General features: G+C 37.3%; 3 protein-coding genes and 1 non-coding gene across 5 annotated transcripts in view; 3 read left to right on the top strand and 1 right to left on the bottom strand.

The window, feature by feature from the left end:
* Positions 1-673, bottom strand: part of LOC120626226 (calcium-binding mitochondrial carrier protein Aralar1) — a 37,751-nt gene extending 37,078 nt beyond the window's left edge. The window contains exon 1 of one of the 2 annotated variants that reach the window (XM_039893635.1): positions 442-673. In XM_039893635.1, coding sequence (XP_039749569.1) covers positions 442-492 — 51 coding nt within the window. In that variant the 5' untranslated portion in view covers positions 493-673. Of the gene's footprint in view, positions 1-437 lie in introns of both variants that reach the window. The other variant, XM_039893637.1, reaches the window with a different exon arrangement.
* Positions 8-18,128, top strand: LOC120626227 (oxamate amidohydrolase proenzyme-like). The gene is made up of 2 exons (XM_039893638.1): positions 8-23; positions 16,374-18,128. Exon 2 carries the CDS (start codon positions 16,401-16,403, stop codon positions 17,988-17,990), a length of 1,590 nt encoding a protein of 529 aa, XP_039749572.1. The 5' UTR covers positions 8-23; positions 16,374-16,400; the 3' UTR covers positions 17,991-18,128.
* Positions 1,843-6,702, top strand: LOC120626228 (oxamate amidohydrolase proenzyme-like). The gene is made up of 2 exons (XM_039893639.1): positions 1,843-1,912; positions 4,444-6,702. The coding sequence occupies exon 2, from the start codon at positions 4,471-4,473 to the stop codon at positions 6,058-6,060; it is 1,590 nt and encodes a 529-aa protein (XP_039749573.1). The 5' UTR covers positions 1,843-1,912; positions 4,444-4,470; the 3' UTR covers positions 6,061-6,702.
* Positions 3,186-3,257, top strand: Trnac-gca. The gene has a single exon. It is a non-coding gene; the product is annotated as a tRNA-Cys (tRNA).
* Positions 18,129-18,876: the final 748 nt, after the last annotated feature.

Below are 18,876 nucleotides of genomic sequence, written 5' to 3' on the forward strand. Positions count from 1 at the left end.
TATCTCATTCAGTGCTCCATCAGGTAAGTTTGCCTCCACAATTTACTTTATTTCGAATTTGGAACACACAACATTTTTGTATTTTTTTTTTATGTGTTCTTAGCTTAGCTGTTAAGGTCAAAGAGGTTAATTGCACCGATTATCTAATAATCTGTATTTTTCTAACAAATGAGAATGTATGATGCATTAAACGTAAAGATAGTTCGCAGGAAACGTTGAGTTTATAAATTTCACTATTGAAATACGATATGAGGTTCAGCAATAGAAAATTGGCGCAAATCTCGTGTTTGCATTAATTCAAGGGCAGGCGATTCAAGGGCGCTCGTGCCACTAAAATACCGCATACTGACGACCGATAACAGATCAAATTGACGATACTACAGTAAAATCTATCTATTATTCAAAACACTGATCAAAACTCAAAAGCAAAAACTTACCCACCTCTTGACAGCTGGCCTGCGTTATCAAGGAATTGGACAAAAATTTGAACATTACAGTGTTTTTTCGTCACTACACTGTTTTCCTCTAGAACAAAATAGTGTAATGTTTAACTTGGGGGTTTGTGTTAAGTTCTGTTGCCTTTCTTACGTCACGATTTAAAAAATAATACAAATCTATTTTAGATTTTCACGCACTAAGCTCATGATCAACTCAATCGGCAGCTGACGGTACGACTTTACGTTCCGTTTGCAATTTTGTTGTATTGTAATTTTTGCATGAGCCTAGTTTGTCAGGCTGTCAGGCTGTCTGCTGCCAGGGACCAGGGTTGTCAAAAACTCAACAAGGTTGTCAAAATCAAGTGTCATTCGCAGGCGCACTGCGAATTTGATTATTACATTTGATTTTGCCCCTAAAGATTCTTCCTATTCTGCTGAATTCCACCCATTTCTAATATTGTATTTTAATTTTGTACTTCAATTTATAAAATCACGCATTATTATGAAATTTTTATAATTAACTTTTTATAAGGTGGCTATATTATTTATGAAGGAAGGCCGTGAATGGACCCATTACAGCCATTACACAAGCCTATCAGACGATACTCTTGTAATGTAGGTAGATATTTATTGTTGTCCCGGGATTGGTGATCAGAATTTTGTTGTTAAACTGTTGCAAAACTCTCCCTACAAAACACATGTGTGGCATTTTTGTATAATGTTAAATTGTAAAACTTTTGCAATTATGATATTATTGATTGAATAATTTATGACGTGACATACTTTTTCTCAACTTGCGTTTATACCTTTTCTGGTTGCTTGTGTCATAGGTTGACTAGTGGCATGGGCAATCTGATGACATTAGCAGATTGCCAATGTCATCAGATTTAAATAAGCGTTCAAACAAGCCTGTGTATCACGGTTTTAGAACGATTTCAAATGATTAATTATTAGCGGTGCCAGAAGTTTAACTTTGAGACATTGACTGTTGATTATGGACTTTTTGACAAAACTGACAAAAAGTTGTAATACGTACGCCCGGTATACAACTTCTAAGATAAGTTATAGAATCGGGCAACTGTCAGAATTGTAAAAAGGTAAGGTGATAAAAGATAGGTACTTGTAAACTGCGGAGAACCAGATCTTGGATGCTGCTAAAATGTATTGTGTAAATTACAACTTCATTCTTTAAACAACCTTCTTTTTTATTTATAATTTACTATTAAAATTAGTTCTTATTGTCAGATAATAAATATAAATAGTTAGACCATGTTATTTTCGTTAGTAGATTACTAAGTTGCATAGTTACTTTAGTACCGAATTACTGAATAATCATCCAATTTACTACGTACATTCGCATGGAAAAAAAAGACAATTTAATTTTTCGGAAGTACCTTTATCAACACGAATCTCAAAAATGTTTTCAGAGAAAAATCGTGAGAATATTACAAAGCAATACCTATTTGGAAAAGTAGGTAAGTCTGGTTTAAAATATATTTTATACAGCACTATAATAATAGATTATGTTATTTATTACGATTATAGTCGTAAAAATGTAATAGGCCCGTTTTGACATTTGTCATCGCGACGTAACTAGTTATGGACCATAAGACTCGGGACTCGATACTCACGATAAATCAATTCAAGTTTTTATCAGTACTTGATTGATATTATTATGTATTGTAAAGTGTTCGTTCGTTCAAAGTATTCCTTTAACTTCACAACCAATACGCGTGACTGGCTGTTGATTATACGTCCACTTTTCAACATTTTGAAACAGAGTTAGTACTATATAACAACAAACACAAAAATCGAGTCAAATCACTATGTTTAAATTAATGTCCAAAATAGAAGAGCCATAGTTAACGTAATAGTAAACAATATATATCAAACTTAAACGAGCGCACAGTCAACTTTACAAGATGAGGAACGAAAAACTGCGCAGTGCGCGCGGGGACGCTTCAGTCATGTGCCGTTTGGTCAGATACATCAACCCAGACTCATTATTTAGAACCCATTTTGAGAACCAAGCTCATTCTTTGCAGTAAAGATTACTACACAATATTTAATTTCGATATTCAGTAAAAAAATGGTTACAGCTCTAGTATAAAAAAAAAAAAGACTAAGAACGTAACTGTTTTCGGAACGTTTCGCAACAATTATAAATTGCATGCTACGATAAATTAAGCGCAAAAAGAATACTCGCGATATATTCTTTCATATTATTTAACGTCGCAAAAAAATTTACGTATTTTTTAAAACACTGTATGTAATTGATTTTTATTTTATTGTTTCTTTCAGTTTCATTCCAAGTTACATTCTATGGTCTTGCACAAATGTCAAAACGGGCCTATTATATTTTTACGACTATAGGTACTTCGACTTGAAAAATTAGCATTGCCATCTATCGTACACATTGTAGAAAGTACGAGTTCGAGCACGCGAGAACCCATTTCCTACGTAGTTCTCAGGGGAAAACCCAGATGGCGCTTTACTAATACTCCACTCGAATTTGCGCATTTTTGAACCAGATTATTATTAAATTAATTTTTAATATTGGAACAATAAGAAATCGCTTTATGTGGCATGAGTTTTTTTTTTATAATTACAGCCCTTACTGTAAGCAAAACTATAGCCTTTATATATTGTTAAGTAATTAATAATGATTATTATAATAATATTTTTTGGTAACGGTCTTTAATAATAATATTAATAGTACAATGCATAATTTTCCCTTCAATATCATGTGGGGATATAGCTCAGTGGTAGAGCATTCGACTGCAGATCGAGAGGTCCCCGGTTCAAACCCGGGTGTCCCCTACAAATTCCGTTTTTTATTGTTATTGTTATTGTGTATCTATTTGCTATTTTTTTTTAATAATTTTTCTTTCTAACTATTTCTCGCCATTGCGTTACCCTCTGTTAAATAAGTTTTTGCAGTTATTAATGAAAGATGTTGCCAAACGGAAAACATTGTCCCAAATTAAAACAATTTAAGCTATCTTGGATGAACCCAGCCTGGGTTTAATGGAATGTCACAGACGAGTTAGAGGATTCAATAAAATGATATTTTTTAAATCGAATCGTGAATTGCTCCGGTAGTTAATCGGTTGTTGCAGGTGGTAGAAAAGGTCTTTAATGTGTAGCCTCGATATATTGGAAGGGAATAAGTAAATTTTGTTATATTAAGTTTTGGTTGGTCTTAAATTTCTTATTAGGAGCTAAAACTAGTTCTATTAATAAAAATAAATAAATTACCTCGACATTGTTTTTTGTTTTGGGTTGACAAAATTATTTCATTAGTGGTAAATTTCTTTTTTTGATTTAAATCGGTGATAGCGCATTGGGTAGGAGCTCGACTTCACTATCGGGGGGCCGAATACGTATCCCAGTACGCACCTCTCAACTTTTTAAGTTATGTGCGTTTTAAGTAATTATAATATCATTTGCTTCAACGATGAAGGAAAACATCGTGTGGAAACCTGCATGCCTGAGAGCCCTACATAATGTTCCCAAGGTGTGTGCCGTCTACGATGCCACGGCCTTAACCCATTCTCATTGTGGAAGGAGACCCGTGTTCTGTAGTGGGCCGTTAATGGGTTGACGAGATGATGATGATGATTTTTTATTTATTTAAACTCTTTAACTCAAGATAAGGACTTCAAGATAAAGACATCAAAAGAAAAGTAGACAAAGTAGTAGGATACAAGAGGCGGCTTTATCGCTTAGTAGTATACCAGCATAGGCCTCCCCAAGTGTTTTTCACAGAGATCTATTCCTTGCTTTCCTCTTCCAAATTGTTCCTGCCACATTTTGTACCCTTCTCTTTTTTTTATCTAAGACACCATTTATTTCTCTTCCCCATTTCAAAATACCGAATCAAAAAAAAACCCTAAATGGAAATGGGCTGGCCATTAAATGAGAAGTAAGACAGATAAATGGGCAAAATAAATAATGGAATGGTAGTTAGGATTATGCTGAAACTCAAATCTATCTTTTGTTTCAGAATCATAGAACAGTAAAGGTGTTTAAAATGGAAACACGAACGTTTGCTCCACGGGGAATGGTTGTAACACCGCATCATTTGGCGACGCAAAGTGCTTTAAGAATTTTGATAGATGGTGGAACTGCCATGGAGGCAATGGTTGCTGCTGCGGCAACAATTGCCGTTGTGTATCCACATATGAACGGCATTGGTGGTGATGGATTCTGGCTCATCGTCCCACCGAGAGGTGACTTTGTTGCAATAGAGGCTTGTGGGGCAGCCGGTAGTTTGGCTACTGATTTTTTTTTTAAAGGATATGGTAGAATTCCTTATCGAGGTCCAAAATCAGCTATTACTGTTGCTGGAACTGTAGGTGGATGGGAAGAAGCGTTAAAATATGTAACTGAAAGTGGTTATCCAAGAAGACCTCTATCTAAGCTACTGGCAGATGCTATTAGGTACGCGGAAGACGGATTTCCTGTATCATCTTCGCATATGGAAGCGCTTTTTAAATTCGGGATAGATGAAAACACTTCTCAAGAATTTAGACATCTTTTTTTACCAAACGGAACAATACCTAGAGAGGGTCAACTATTTCATCAGAGGAATTTGGCAAAAACGTTCAAACATCTCTCACGTAATGGCTTAAATAGTTTTTATCGAGGCAATTTAGCAAAATTGATTTCAAAAGAAATGGCGTCCCTAGGAATGCCCATTACAGAATCAGATCTTGCAAATTACTCAGCCATTAGGCGGACTCCGCTGAGATTAGCACACTCGCATGGTGAAGTTTTCAACCTACCTCCACCGACACAAGGTCTACTTTCGTTATCAATTTTAGGAATCTTAGATAAGTTACGCATCGATGGCCATCATGAAGGTCAATTTATTCATGTAACAGTCGAAGCTACAAAACAGGCATTTCTATTACGAGACCAGCATATAACCGACTCTCGTTATATGAAAGTCGATCCCCAGACGCTGTTATCACATCGCTCAATTTCAAAAATGGCCAGCAATATAAATTTCAATCAAACATCCTCAAATGGGAAAGGCGAAGGTCCAGGAGATACAATTTGGATGGGCGTGATGGACAATTATGGCTTTTCAGTTTCATTTATACAAAGCATATATGAAAACTTTGGGAGTGGAGTTGTTTTACCTGAAACGGGTATCTTGTGGCACAATCGTGGTTTTTCTTTCAATCTGAAGAGAGATGATATAAGATCGTTAGTACCAGGAAAGAAACCGTTCCATACTTTGAATCCTGCTGCTGCTAAATTGAACGATGGCCGTATAATGATATATGGTACTAGAGGTGGCGACGGGCAGCCTCAGACACAAGCTGCTATCTTCCATAGATATGTTGTCCAGGGAAAGACTCTACAGAAATCCATTTCTGAGCCCAGATGGGTGTACGGACCAACTTCCGCTGGGAATCACAGTGATTTTTTACAGCTAGAGAGTAGATTTAGTAGTGAAGTAATCGAATATCTTAAAGAACGAGGACATAAAGTTATAATTCTGCCGCCTTTTTCGGAAGAGGTTGGCCAGGCAGGTGCATTAGTTAGATACCCAGATGGCATGCTTGAAGGCGCTTACGATCCGCGAAGTAATGGGAATGTAGTAGGCTTTTAGTTACGTTAGTTAATTTTTTTCTAGTATTTTACTTTTCGTAAAGACTTAAAGAAGGCTGACATCGAACAAAGACTGAAGGAGAATGTGAGGATAGGTTCTAGATAATGTATTTTTATGAAATAAGTACGAGTGTTTAGTTCGCCCTTGATATAATATTCTTAGTGATGTAGTAATATTATCTCAAAGGGACTACATTTGTAAAACCTAGTCGTAAGTTAATAAAACTTATACAAACATAAAACCGCCAATATATCTCAAGGGATCTGATTAGCGTTAACCCAAGGAAAAAAGATGTAAAGCTTTGTGGATTATCTATATGGCTTTTCTTGTGAAAAAAATACCATCATTTCTGAGATGTTTAATGTATTCTATACTCTGTTAATTAAAATTTCTGCCTCTTTGGTTGGGTAGTTTTGATTGCCGGTTCGGCCCAAAAATTATTAGATATTTTGTTTTTTGGTTCAGTAATTATCACCACCAGTCTGGAGTTAAGGTTGGTGTTGTGACTCCCTATGCCACAGAGAGCACGTCAGGCCTAAGTAACCTATATGTGACAATAATATTGAATACCCGCCAACCACCTATGGAATAACGAGGTGGGTATATTTACACCACATCTATCTTAAAAGATTTTTCAAAGCTTTATGGTAAAACATTAAAATATTTCCAATCTTCATTTTACTACTTTTAGTAACCATGTATCCAATTTTTATGAGACTAAAGAACTTCTATTTAAATATAAGTTACTGTACTCTTATTATAAAATATTATTATAATTGAAAAACCTATCAAGCTAATTTGCTCTAACTTCATAGCTTAATATTAATTAGCTGGCAACTTCGTCTGCATCAAATCAGTTATTTCCGGAAAACACGAATAAAATTACATTTTCTAAAAATGAATCCTATCCTATATCGGTTTATCGCCCTCGAAACCCTGTATACTAAATTTCATGAAAATCGTTGGCGCCGATTCCGAGATTCCAATTATATATATACAAGAATTGAAAAGTGAGATGGTGATAAATTTACCCAGCTGAGTTTGTTGTGGGCTCTTCTTAGACCAGGGCCCGTTTGGAACCCCCGTAGCTTTAGGTTTAAGTTGGCGAGCGAAGTTATCACCATCCCCTTACAATTATGTAAACATATTATATGTATGACGGCTTCAACGCCTGTGATAGGCCCACATGAATAAATAAATTTTGTATTTGAATTTGATCAGAAGTTTTGTTGCAGCTTAGATAATCTAGTTTTTTTGCAAGTTTATTATAAAGTATAGTCAAAGTCAAAGTCAAATATGTCTTTATTCAAATAGGCACATAGATGGCACTTTTGATGCGTACATTACATGTAAAATATGACATAGGAGTGAGATGATGGCGATAAATAAATTCGTCAACTAAAAACTAAAGCTACAAGGGTTCCAAACGCGCCCTGGTCTAAGAAGAAGCCCACAACAAACTTATCCGGTTGTTATTTTTTTTTGTTATCACCATCTCACATTGTCCTTTAAAAACTAATTAAAGAAGCAACCTGGTTAGAGCAATAATTTACACCCAAGCATTGTTATCGTTGACGTAGTCCTTTATACTATAATAGGACTTTTCTATAAGCTTACGTCTAATACAAACTTTGAACTTTTTCAGAGACATCTCCAATATATCAACTGGTAATTTATTGTAAAATTGTATACAATTTCCTATAAATGAATTACTATCTAGTATCTAGTCATTGTCAAAATAAACGGGAACGTGGTAAAATTCGATTTAATATAGAGTTATATTTAAACTATCCGCTCTGGGCCAGCGAGCTGCACCCCATCTCTTTGTGGGAGGAGATCCGGGCTCTGTAGTGGATTGATAATGGATTGATGTGATGACAGTGACGATATTGTAAACGCATAAATCACAAATGTATCAAACGTATATTAATTTAAATTATTGTAATTATGAATATGAATGTTAAAATTAGCAAATTTGTATGGAAAAATACTTGCTATAATATTTTAACGTTGTAATTAAGGTTGTAGTAGGGCTTGCGGGGTTTCAGACTTAGGAAAACAGCGGTGGTCTCACGAAGATAACTTTATTGGTTACAGTGAGAGTACACGTGACAAGAGAGAGAAAGAAGTACAGAGAGAGCGGTGTAGTTAGGCAATCGCGCGTGGCACAATGTGCACTAACAGAACCGTACTTATCAGATAGGATCGAGGGTGTTCAGCTGAGAGCCGAAGCGCCGTCAATGCAATATCTGATTCTGTGATCCGATGACAAACTAAATGTTAGACAAGGTCTTATACATTTGGAGTTGTACAGTCGATAGCGCGATCTTAAAATCTATCAACAACTGCTAACGCCATCCAGCGATATATTTAGGAACTATAAGTAGCCAATTGGTTCTCACAGTCTCCACGTCTTATGCATTTGGAGTTGTACAGTCGATAGCGTGATCTTAAAATCAATTATGGACTACTAACGCCATCCAACGGTATATTTGGGAATGAATTGTAGCCTTTGGTTGTTACAACCTCCCCCTCTGTCCTCGAAGACGTCCCGGCGAATAGGACAGTATTAAGCTGATTATTCTGGTTTGCCTCGTCCTCTAGGAGCTCTCAATATTTGTGTCTGTTCCTTTCGAGGTCGTCCTCTTCTTCGTATCGGTTGTACTGGTTGTGGTAATTCTATAGAATTTTCAGGTTTATGAAATAACTTGAGAGCTGAAGAGTGGTGTATTCCGATTTTTTTATCTGGTTCCTCTTTCGTAGCTAGTTGGTACGAACTGGGGCCATGTTGACCTAATATAACATATGGGCCGTCTCTTCGTGGTGCAAACTTTGCTGAGAACCCTTTCGCTGCGTTGCTGATTGGGTGAGTATTAACTAGCACTAAATCACCAACCTTATATTCGGGAGCCATTCTTCTAGCTCTATCTGCATAGAGTTTCCTGGTTTCTTCTTTCATTTCTTGAACTTCCTTCGCTTTTGTCATAGTTTGAGCCAGTAGTTTAATTTTTGGCGTTATTTCTGGTATGAAATTCTCAGTTATTAATATTTGTCTGAAGTCTTCTAAATTATCATGAGGGGTTCTTAATTCTCTACCAAAAGTTAAATATGCTGGAGAACAGTTTGTCGAAGTACATATGGCTGTATTTAATGCAAAACGAATGCTCGGTAATTGTTCACACCAGTTCTGTTGATCGCCTTCAACAAGTATCGCTAGCTGTGTTTTTAAATCTCGATTTTTCCTTTCAACTGGATTCGCTTGAGGATGGTAGAGTGCCGTGAATGATTGCTTAATTTTGAAACAGTATGCTACTTGCTGCATAACTGCGCTGACAAATTGAGCACCGTTGTCACTCAAAATTCTTCTAGGAACCCCAAACCTTAAAAATATCTCGTTGATTAGAGTCGCAGCGCAATTTTCCGCCGTTGCTGCTTCTAATGCAAATAGTTCCACCCAACGTGATGCTATATCTTCTACAACCAATATCCATGTATTATTTTTCTTTGACGGCGGTAATGGGCCAAATAAGTCAAACGCTAGGACTTCGAATCTCTGATTCATCGTTGTAGTTTGTAAGAGACCAGCTGGTTTCCAATTTGCTGGTTTGTAGCGTTGGCATGGGACACAGTTTTTAACATACCCTTCAATGTATTTTCTCATGCCAGACCAGAAGTACCTCTTTGATATTCTATTATATGTCTTCTCACTGCCACCATGACCTGCCAGTGGATCATCGTGATATATTGAAACAACATTCATCCATTCATGTTGAGGAACAACCAGTTGTGCATCTTCTGTATCTACAGATGGACTGTTGCGATATAGTAATCCATTGTTCATTATGTATCCCTTTTCACTCCAGTACCTGGCATTCTCGAAATTTACTTCATCTTCTAAGGACTTTATTATTCTTTGTATATTTTCATCCTTTATTTGTTCTTCTCTTATTTTCGCTGGGTCTTTCTTTGGCATATCTATCGTTACTACGCATTTTCCACAATCTTTTTCGTTTTCTTTTGTACACGATGGGCGAGAAAGTGTATCTGCAACAACGTTTGTTTTTCCTGGGCTGTATTTTATGGTTAGGTTGTAAGATTGTAATTGTAATGCCCACCGAGCCAGCCGTCCTGTTGGTGATTTTAAATTCATTAACCATCTCAAAGCTTGGTGGTCAGTGACTACTGTTACTGGAAGGCTTTCGATATATCCTCGAAATTTTGATACCGCCCAGACTACAGCTAGGGCTTCTCTTTCTGTGGTATTATAATTCCTTTCTGCAGGGGATAGCAGCCTACTGGCATATTCCACTGGCCGCTCATCTTCGCCCTCCCCCTGCAGTAAGACTGCGCCAATAGCGTAGCTGCTTGCGTCGGTCTTTATAAGGTAAGGTTTTGTTTCATCTGCCTGACGAAGTATAGGCGCTGAGGTTAGAAGCTTTTTTAATTTATCATATGCCACCTGTTGCTCAATTCCCCATACCCACTGGGCATTTTTCTTTGTAAGACGTGTTAGTGGCTCTGCTATTTTGGCAAAACCCGCTATAAATCTTCTGTACCATGAACAGGTTTGTAAAAAGGAAGTTAAGTGCTTTAAATTACTGGGAATTGGCATGTTAACTATTGCTGATGTTTTTGATGGATCCATGGTGAGACCTTCTTTGGTAATTAAATGACCCAAATATTTCACAGTTGGGCAGCAGAAACGACATTTTATGATGTTTACTGTCAAGTTATATTTTCGTAACTGGTCAAACACCTTGGTTAAATCACCCAAATGTGATTCGAATGTTGGCGACATTATTATTATATCATCTAGGTACGCTAGCATTTTTACGTCTTGCAAAACCGCTCTAAAGCCATCGATTAACCTTTGAAAGGTTGCTGGCGCATTTCTTAAGCCAAATGGCATTCTCTTGAATTTGAAAATTCCGAACGGCGTTACAAATGCTGTTTTATTCTGATCTTCATTTCGAACTTTAATTTGCCAAAAACCCGCTTTCAAATCAAGCGTCGTCATGAATGGTGTTGGTTTGGCTTCATGCAGCAGATCATCCATGCGAGGCATTGGGTAATTATCTGGTATGGTTACTGCGTTTAAGCGTCGATAATCCAAACAAAGTCGTACTTCTTTATTTGGTTTTGGTATCATGATAACCGGTGCTGCCCAGGGTGACGCACATGGTTCGATAATACCATCATTTAACATTTCGCTAATTTTCTTTCGTAGGATTTCTTTACGAGGCGGTGAAAGACGATATGGTGGTACTGAAATCGGTGTATTATTTATGGTTTCGATGCAGTGTTCGACTATCGTTGTGGGCTGACCATTCGAAGTGAAAATATCTTCATAGGTGTCTAGCAATTGTTTCAGTGCTTCTTTTTGGCTATTTTCTAGTACTGTATTTGTGAAGTCTACTTCTAACATAGCAATGTCTATGTTAGTATAAGAGTTTGGAAACAAGGATGCTGATTCTGGTGACAGTTCTAGTTCGCCGTACATGCGATGCACATTTATCTGGGCATCGCGCATCATTGCGTCTGCAAATCGTGGTGAGTACCCATCAAAAGTCTTTATTTTCTTTTCGGGCGAGTCCAGACGTCGCAATCGGTAAGGGATTGAACTATCCGTTGGTGTAGCTGCTGATTCCGTTATTTGGTAAGTAAGATCTGAATTTCTTTCAGATATATTACTTAGCGGACAGTAAGCTCGCTCGCTATCGACAACAGGTGAGTGTAAGTTATCCATTAGAATACTGCGATTAAAGACAGCGAAATCTTCCTTGTATAACTCATGCTCAATATATGGGTCGTCCAGAAACTGGTACGTAAATTGAGCCATATTTAATAGCATTCTGGCGTCTTGTATAAACCCAACCCCAAGTAGTGTCTTGTTCTCTCTGGAATTAGGCAACACAATGAACGTTGTAGGAATTGTCCTTCCATCTAAAGTTACCAGAGCCTTGACTGTTAGTACGTCTTGCTTTCTTCTATGGCCGTCTGCCAGTGTTATCCATACATTAGCTTTTTCAAAGTGGTAACCTTTATTTTTTAAGCGACAGTACAGTTCAAATGATGCTACACTGCTCTTTGCACAGGTGTCTATATATGCTGTGCCTGTAATGCCTTCGATCTCGATGTAAATAACAGGGCGAGATCGCGAGTCTGTTTGAACGTTGACTGAATTAAAACCAATCTCTTCGTCCGGTACCTTTGGCTTCGGCTTCGTGCAGGTTTCGCAATTGCTGCGTACCACGCCTGGTGTGCCGCAACCGTAACAAGAAAATTTCGGTGCTGTAGGTGAAGGGACTTGAGAAGACGTGGTTGCAATAGGCTTTTTTGGTGTATGTGCCGATGAATTAGATGAGAGTAAATTTTGTTCTGCTTTTAATTTCTTGCGACATTCTTCAGTTTTGTGGCCCATCAACTTACAAAAGTTGCACCGTTCCCTTTTGATGAAACCTTTCTTCTCCTTAAGGTTCGTATCTCTGTCTGCTCTTACGAATTCTCTATCCTTACTAACCTCTTCTACTGCCCGAGCTTTGTCCAATAATTCATCAAATGTCTTAATTGATGTTCTAGGCACCTTCTCCTTAATGGACAGTTTAAGTTGTCCGAATATCATGTCTAGCTGTTGTTCTTCTGTGTGTTCCGGTTTTGGTAACTGCGCTAACAACATACGTTTTTGAGCAATAAATTTCTCTGTATGCTCATTATGCTCTTGTTTTACCCCAATGAGCTCTTGGTAAATAATATAAGCCGGCTTCTTTGGAGCAAAAGCATGGCGGAGCCTCTTTTTGAAATCGCTCCACTGTGTGATGCCTTCCTTGACTCCTTGCCACCAAGTTGCTGCGTCCTTCTTCAAGACAAGAGGGAGACCAGTTATTGCATCTTCATCAGATATCCTTTCAACTTCTTTGTAGACTGAAACAGCAGCTAGGAAAGCCTCCACAGCATTGCTCTCTCTTTCCCCTTCGTAGAAGGTAGTGCACGCTGCGAAAGACCCTTTCTTGGTACCTCCGCCCACTGCTTCCAGTAGAGTTTTAAATTGTTCTTCCGATAAAGGCATCTTCTTTAAAGTTTTGGTCGTACGTACAGTTGAACTCCGACACGCCCGTGTGACAACAAATTTCGGCTGCGGCGGAGAGCCTTGAGGTCTTCGTTTGTTGTCCAGAGTTGCAGATTTTTGCCGTTGGGCGCCACTTGTAGTAGGGCTTGCGGGGTTTCAGACTTAGGAAAACAGCGGTGGTCTCACGAAGATAACTTTATTGGTTACAGTGAGAGTACACGTGACAAGAGAGAGAAAGAAGTACAGAGAGAGCGGTGTAGTTAGGCAATCGCGCGTGGCACAATGTGCACTAACAGAACCGTACTTATCAGATAGGATCGAGGGTGTTCAGCTGAGAGCCGAAGCGCCGTCAATGCAATATCTGATTCTGTGATCCGATGACAAACTAAATGTTAGACAAGGTCTTATACATTTGGAGTTGTACAGTCGATAGCGCGATCTTAAAATCTATCAACAACTGCTAACGCCATCCAGCGATATATTTAGGAACTATAAGTAGCCAATTGGTTCTCACAGTCTCCACGTCTTATGCATTTGGAGTTGTACAGTCGATAGCGTGATCTTAAAATCAATTATGGACTACTAACGCCATCCAACGGTATATTTGGGAATGAATTGTAGCCTTTGGTTGTTACAAGGTTAGGTTATTTTTAAGGTTCAATCTGAAAGTTGCTCAAAATATATCTTGATTTTTATTGAAATAAATTATTTTATTATTTGTACAATATTGGTTTTTTATTTTATTATTTAGGAAATGTTTTGCCTAATAAATTATTAACTTATAACAAAACAAAATTAAAAAAATTAACAAAATTAACAAATAAAAAAAAAGTTTTTTTCTAAATTTTTTGTATAGCATAAATACTGATTACTGATCACTCACGTAAGATACCTCTAATTTTTTTTTTTTCATTTTCCCTGTCTAATATTATCTCGTATTCTTCGAAGAAGACAAATGAAAAATACGTCTATAAGACACCAGCCATTCCAGTGTTAATGTTCCGAAGTTCTAGCATTCTAGGGATTCGGAATACTGATCTTTAGGTACTATTAACTCTGAACTGGCTGCTGTCACGCTGATTTTGTCTTTTGAATAGACCAACGCCATTTTAGCGCTGTAAGTAAAACCCTAAAATACAGGTGAATGAATTAATGAATGAATAATAAATAAAATAAATAAATATACTACGACAATACACACATCGCCATCTAGCCCCAAAGTAAGCGTACTTGTGTTATGAGTACTAAGATGACTGTTGAATATTTTTATGAAAAATATACATACATACTTAATATACAGATAAACACCCGGGCACTGAAAAACATTCATGTTCATCACACAAACATTTTCCAGTTGTGGGAATCGAACCCATGGCCTTGGACTCAGAAAGCAGGGTCACTGCCCACTGCGCCACTCAGCCGTCTTAAACTTTTATTGTAAACCACAGACAAAATTGACAGAGATACATATACAATAGTACAAGGCAAGCAATCAGCAAGTGTGTATGTGTTCAATGAACAAAAAAAATTGAATGACTATATGACACTTAGTAGTTGCAGGAAAAGTCGTATCTGTCATTTGTGTAGGGACCATTGCATTGTTTAAATTATCGAGGTCAGCGTCTTGGGACCACTCACCAAATTATAATCTAGATTATAACATTATTATATCTAAATCGATAATAATACACTTCCATGAAGATAACACTTGCATTATAAAACAAATATTAACAGCTGTGAAGATAGTGTTTTATTGCTATCTCTGTCAACATAAAAAAAGTATCGTTATTGAATACGAAAACGTGTTTATTAAAATAAAGTAATAATAAACGTCAGACGTGTCCACAGGTAGCGTGTTAAATCGTCACAATTTCAAGACATAATAATACAGGTATAATATTTTTATTTTGAATTTTTCTTTGAAGTTTTTATATCTCGAATGACACAAGTAACGAAGTTATGTCACCGTTTTAGAGTATAAACTATAATTCGCTTAAATGGTGATAGAAAACATCGTGAGAAAACCCGCATGCCTGGAAGTTTTCCGTAATGTTCTAAAAGGCGTTGTGAAGTCTAACAATTCTCGGCCATTGTGGTTGACGATGTCCTAAAGCGTTCTGATTCTGGGATTCATTTGTTTGCTAATAAAGGGTTTATGGTGATGATGAACGTATATTTGTAAAAAGGATAGATTCAAATAAACATCACTCTCCAGACACCAAAGTCAAAACTCCAAAGAAAAACGATTGCAAAATTGTGTTACACTCTTTTTTTAATCAACGTAAAAAAAAATAACCGATTTTAATAATTCCTGTTGTATTCGTAATTTCGTGTAGATCTGACGAATATGATAGGAGATAGAGGACATAAATCCTCAGCGGATAGCTGCAAACCTCTCACTTAACGTTTAGCGTTACTGAAAACATAAAATGTTGCCACAATTATGAGGGCTTCGGTACTAGGATTTAATAAAAATGTTCTTGTTTAATCTTTAGCATACAAATCAACTAACAATGCGATTTCGATTCTTCCTGTAACGTTTTCTATTCTTTGTAAGTGGTAGGAGCTGAGACTGATGTATACCAAATTATATATAAAATTTCAAAGGACGGGCACCCATCTATTTACTGACTTGGGTCAAAGTTACTTACCCAGCGCTATCGACTAATATGTTGGGTTGCTGTTATGCCACACATTATTTGCAGTCAATTTATAGAAATTTCAAAGCATTTTAAATGTGGCAAACAAGTACCTAATAGGATCGTGGGCTGGTCATTTGCGTTTGGCAATGTTTACGTGATTTAAGTTTTCAAATCATTCATTAAAGCTCCAAGAGCAAGAACAACTATATTATTCGCTCACACTTCAGTCATGTTAAAATACTATCTGTACTTAATATCATAGATTTATATAGCAGTACGATTAGCAGTACGCTGCGTTCCGTACTTAACGCGGGCAAAGCCGCAAGGCACATATTGTAATTTGTGCTTGAATGCTCATTCGGTATAGAATATAATATCTACAATCTGAGCTGAAATATCTCAGTTAACAACAAGTATAAGACTGAAGTTATCGCAAAGTTTAGTCCTTTAGAAACTACTTGTATCTATTTCCATACCATACAAGCGTTACGTATAATTTTGAACACGTGCAAAAAGTTCCGCTTACCCCGATTTTACAATCAGTAACATATTAAATCAATGTACATAATGATTTTAAGATGATAACAATGACAACTTTGTTTCAGAATCTCAAAACAGTAAGCTTGCATAAAATGGAGAAAAGAACCTTTGCTTCTCGAGGGATGGTTGTAACACCACATCATTTAGCGACACAGAGTGCTTTGAAGATTTTAACCGATGGTGGAACTGCCATGGAGGCGATGGTTGCTGCTGCGGCAACAATTGCCGTTGTATATCCACATATGAACAGCATCGGTGGTGATGGATTTTGGCTCATCGTCCCACCGAGTGGCGACTATGTCGCCATAGAGGCCTGTGGGGCAGCCGGTAGTTTGGCTACAGACAAATTCTTTGAAGGCTTCAATAAAATTCCGTTTAAAGGACCAAAATCAGCTGTCACTGTGGCAGGAACTGTAGGCGGATGGGAAGAAGCTTTGAAGTATGTAACTGAATGCGGTTATCCAAGGCTATCCTTATCTAAATTACTAGCCGATGCAATCACGTACGCGGAAGAAGGGTTCCCAGTGTCCTCTTCTCTCATAGAAGCGCTTGAGAAATTCGGGTTAGATGACACCAATTCTCAAGAATTTAGAAACATATTTTTACCAAATGGAACAATACCGACAGAAGGTGAATTATTTCGTCAAAAAGATTTGGCGAAAACGTTGAAAGATCTCTCACGGAATGGTTTAAATAGTTTCTATCGAGGTGATTTAGCAACATTGATTGCAAAAGATATGGCGTCCCTAGGAATGCCAATCACAGACACAGATCTTGCAAATTACTCAGCCATTAGGAGGACTCCACTGAGATTAGATCACTCGCACGGCGAAATTATCAACTTACCGCCACCAACACAAGGTGTACTTTCGTTATCGATTCTCGGAATCTTGGATAAGTTACAAATCGATGGCCGACATGAAGGTCAATTTATTCACGCAACAGTTGAGGCTACGAAGCAAGCTTTTCTATTACGAGACCAGCATATAACCGACCCTCGTTACATGAACGTTGATGCCCAATCACTTTTATCCAGTCACGCAATATCAAAAATGGCCAGTAAAATTAGTCTCAATCAAATATCCTCTAATGGAAAGGGTGAGGGCCCAGGGGATACGATTTGGATGGGTGTGATGGATAGTAAGGGATTTTCCGTTTCATTTATACAGAGCACCTATCAACATTTTGGGAGTGGAGTTATTTTGCCTCAAACTGGTATCTTGTGGCACAATCGTGGTATTTCTTTTAGCTTAAAGAGTGATCACTTAAGATCTTTGGTACCAGGAAAAAAACCCTTTCATACATTGAATCCAGCTGCCGCTAGATTGAATGATGGCCGTGTTATGATCTACGGCACAAGAGGAGGTGATGGGCAGCCCCAAACACAAGCTGCCATCTTCCACAGGTATGTCTTCCAGGGGATGAATTTGCAGAAGTCCATTTCTGAGCCCAGATGGGTTTACGGGCCAACCACTGGTAGATACTACAGCGATTATTTACAATTGGAGAGTAGATTTAGTAACGAAACTATTGAATACCTCAAAGAAAGAGGACATAAAGTTGTTGTCTTGCCACCTTTTTCGGAAGAGGTTGGCCATGCCGGAGCATTAGTTAGATATCCGAATGGCATGCTCGAAGGTGCGTATGATCCACGCAGCAACGGAAATGCAGCTGGGTTTTAATTTAGTGCTAACACTATGTGATAAAATGACCAGTGAATCAACCTGTTTATCGACGGCTATATTTTATTAATAAAAAACAAGGAAAGAAAAATATCCTTATTAATAAATTATGCTACACATTACAACTTTCAACATCTTACGTGCTCATTAGGAAGTAATGTTAGGTACTGCCAGTAGCAGAGGCAATAGCGATCCCTCGTGACTTCGTCCGTGTACTTATAACTCAACCTTAAAATATGCTGTAGCGGACTTTTTATAAACCAATTAATATAATTTTTACCAAATATAACAATATCAACGACAACGCGTATGTTACTACAGCTGCCTATTTTATTAAATTAATTTAAATTCTAATTAAAATAAAAAATATAAATGAATAAAATAAGTTCACGCATCTTGTAGCTAATACAATTTAGAAAGGCTGCGCGGGGAACAAAACAGGAAATTTGTTTTTGTTTCCAATTGATTGACGCTATTTTGGCACTGTTAGTTTTGCAGCCGTAATGCAAGTGTCTAAACAACTAAAATTTGAATTACTAAAACACTATTAATATTAGTTCCAGAGACACTCGTACGCCACAATTGGCGCTTCAAATGGGAACAAAATTGGCATAGAGACATCAGAGTTAATAAAAAATAGAGGTAATTGTAGTTTTGTCATGTCAGGGTGTATGTTTAAGTATCATAGGATTTTTATTTATCAAAAAGTTTTTATTTAGGCGTTTATTTATAATGGAAATGCCCTTTTTCGATCAAGCCGAAGATTGTTAATTTATGTCGACAAGGTTAATTCACATAAACAAAAACGAGCGAGAAAGCTGATCTGCTAAGTTGCATTTTTGAATTTACATGTTTATGGTTGAATTTTAAAAGAGGGCTGATTGGC

This window comes from Pararge aegeria, chromosome 9 (genome assembly GCF_905163445.1).
Source record: "Pararge aegeria chromosome 9, ilParAegt1.1, whole genome shotgun sequence".
NCBI lineage: Eukaryota > Metazoa > Arthropoda > Insecta > Lepidoptera > Nymphalidae > Pararge > Pararge aegeria.

What these genes read in the sequence shown, in the direction of transcription:
- LOC120626228 (XM_039893639.1), top strand. Translation starts at nt 4,471, where the DNA reads ATGGAAACACGAACGTTTGCTCCACGGGGAATGGTTGTAACACCGCAT.
- LOC120626227 (XM_039893638.1), top strand. Translation starts at nt 16,401, where the DNA reads ATGGAGAAAAGAACCTTTGCTTCTCGAGGGATGGTTGTAACACCACAT.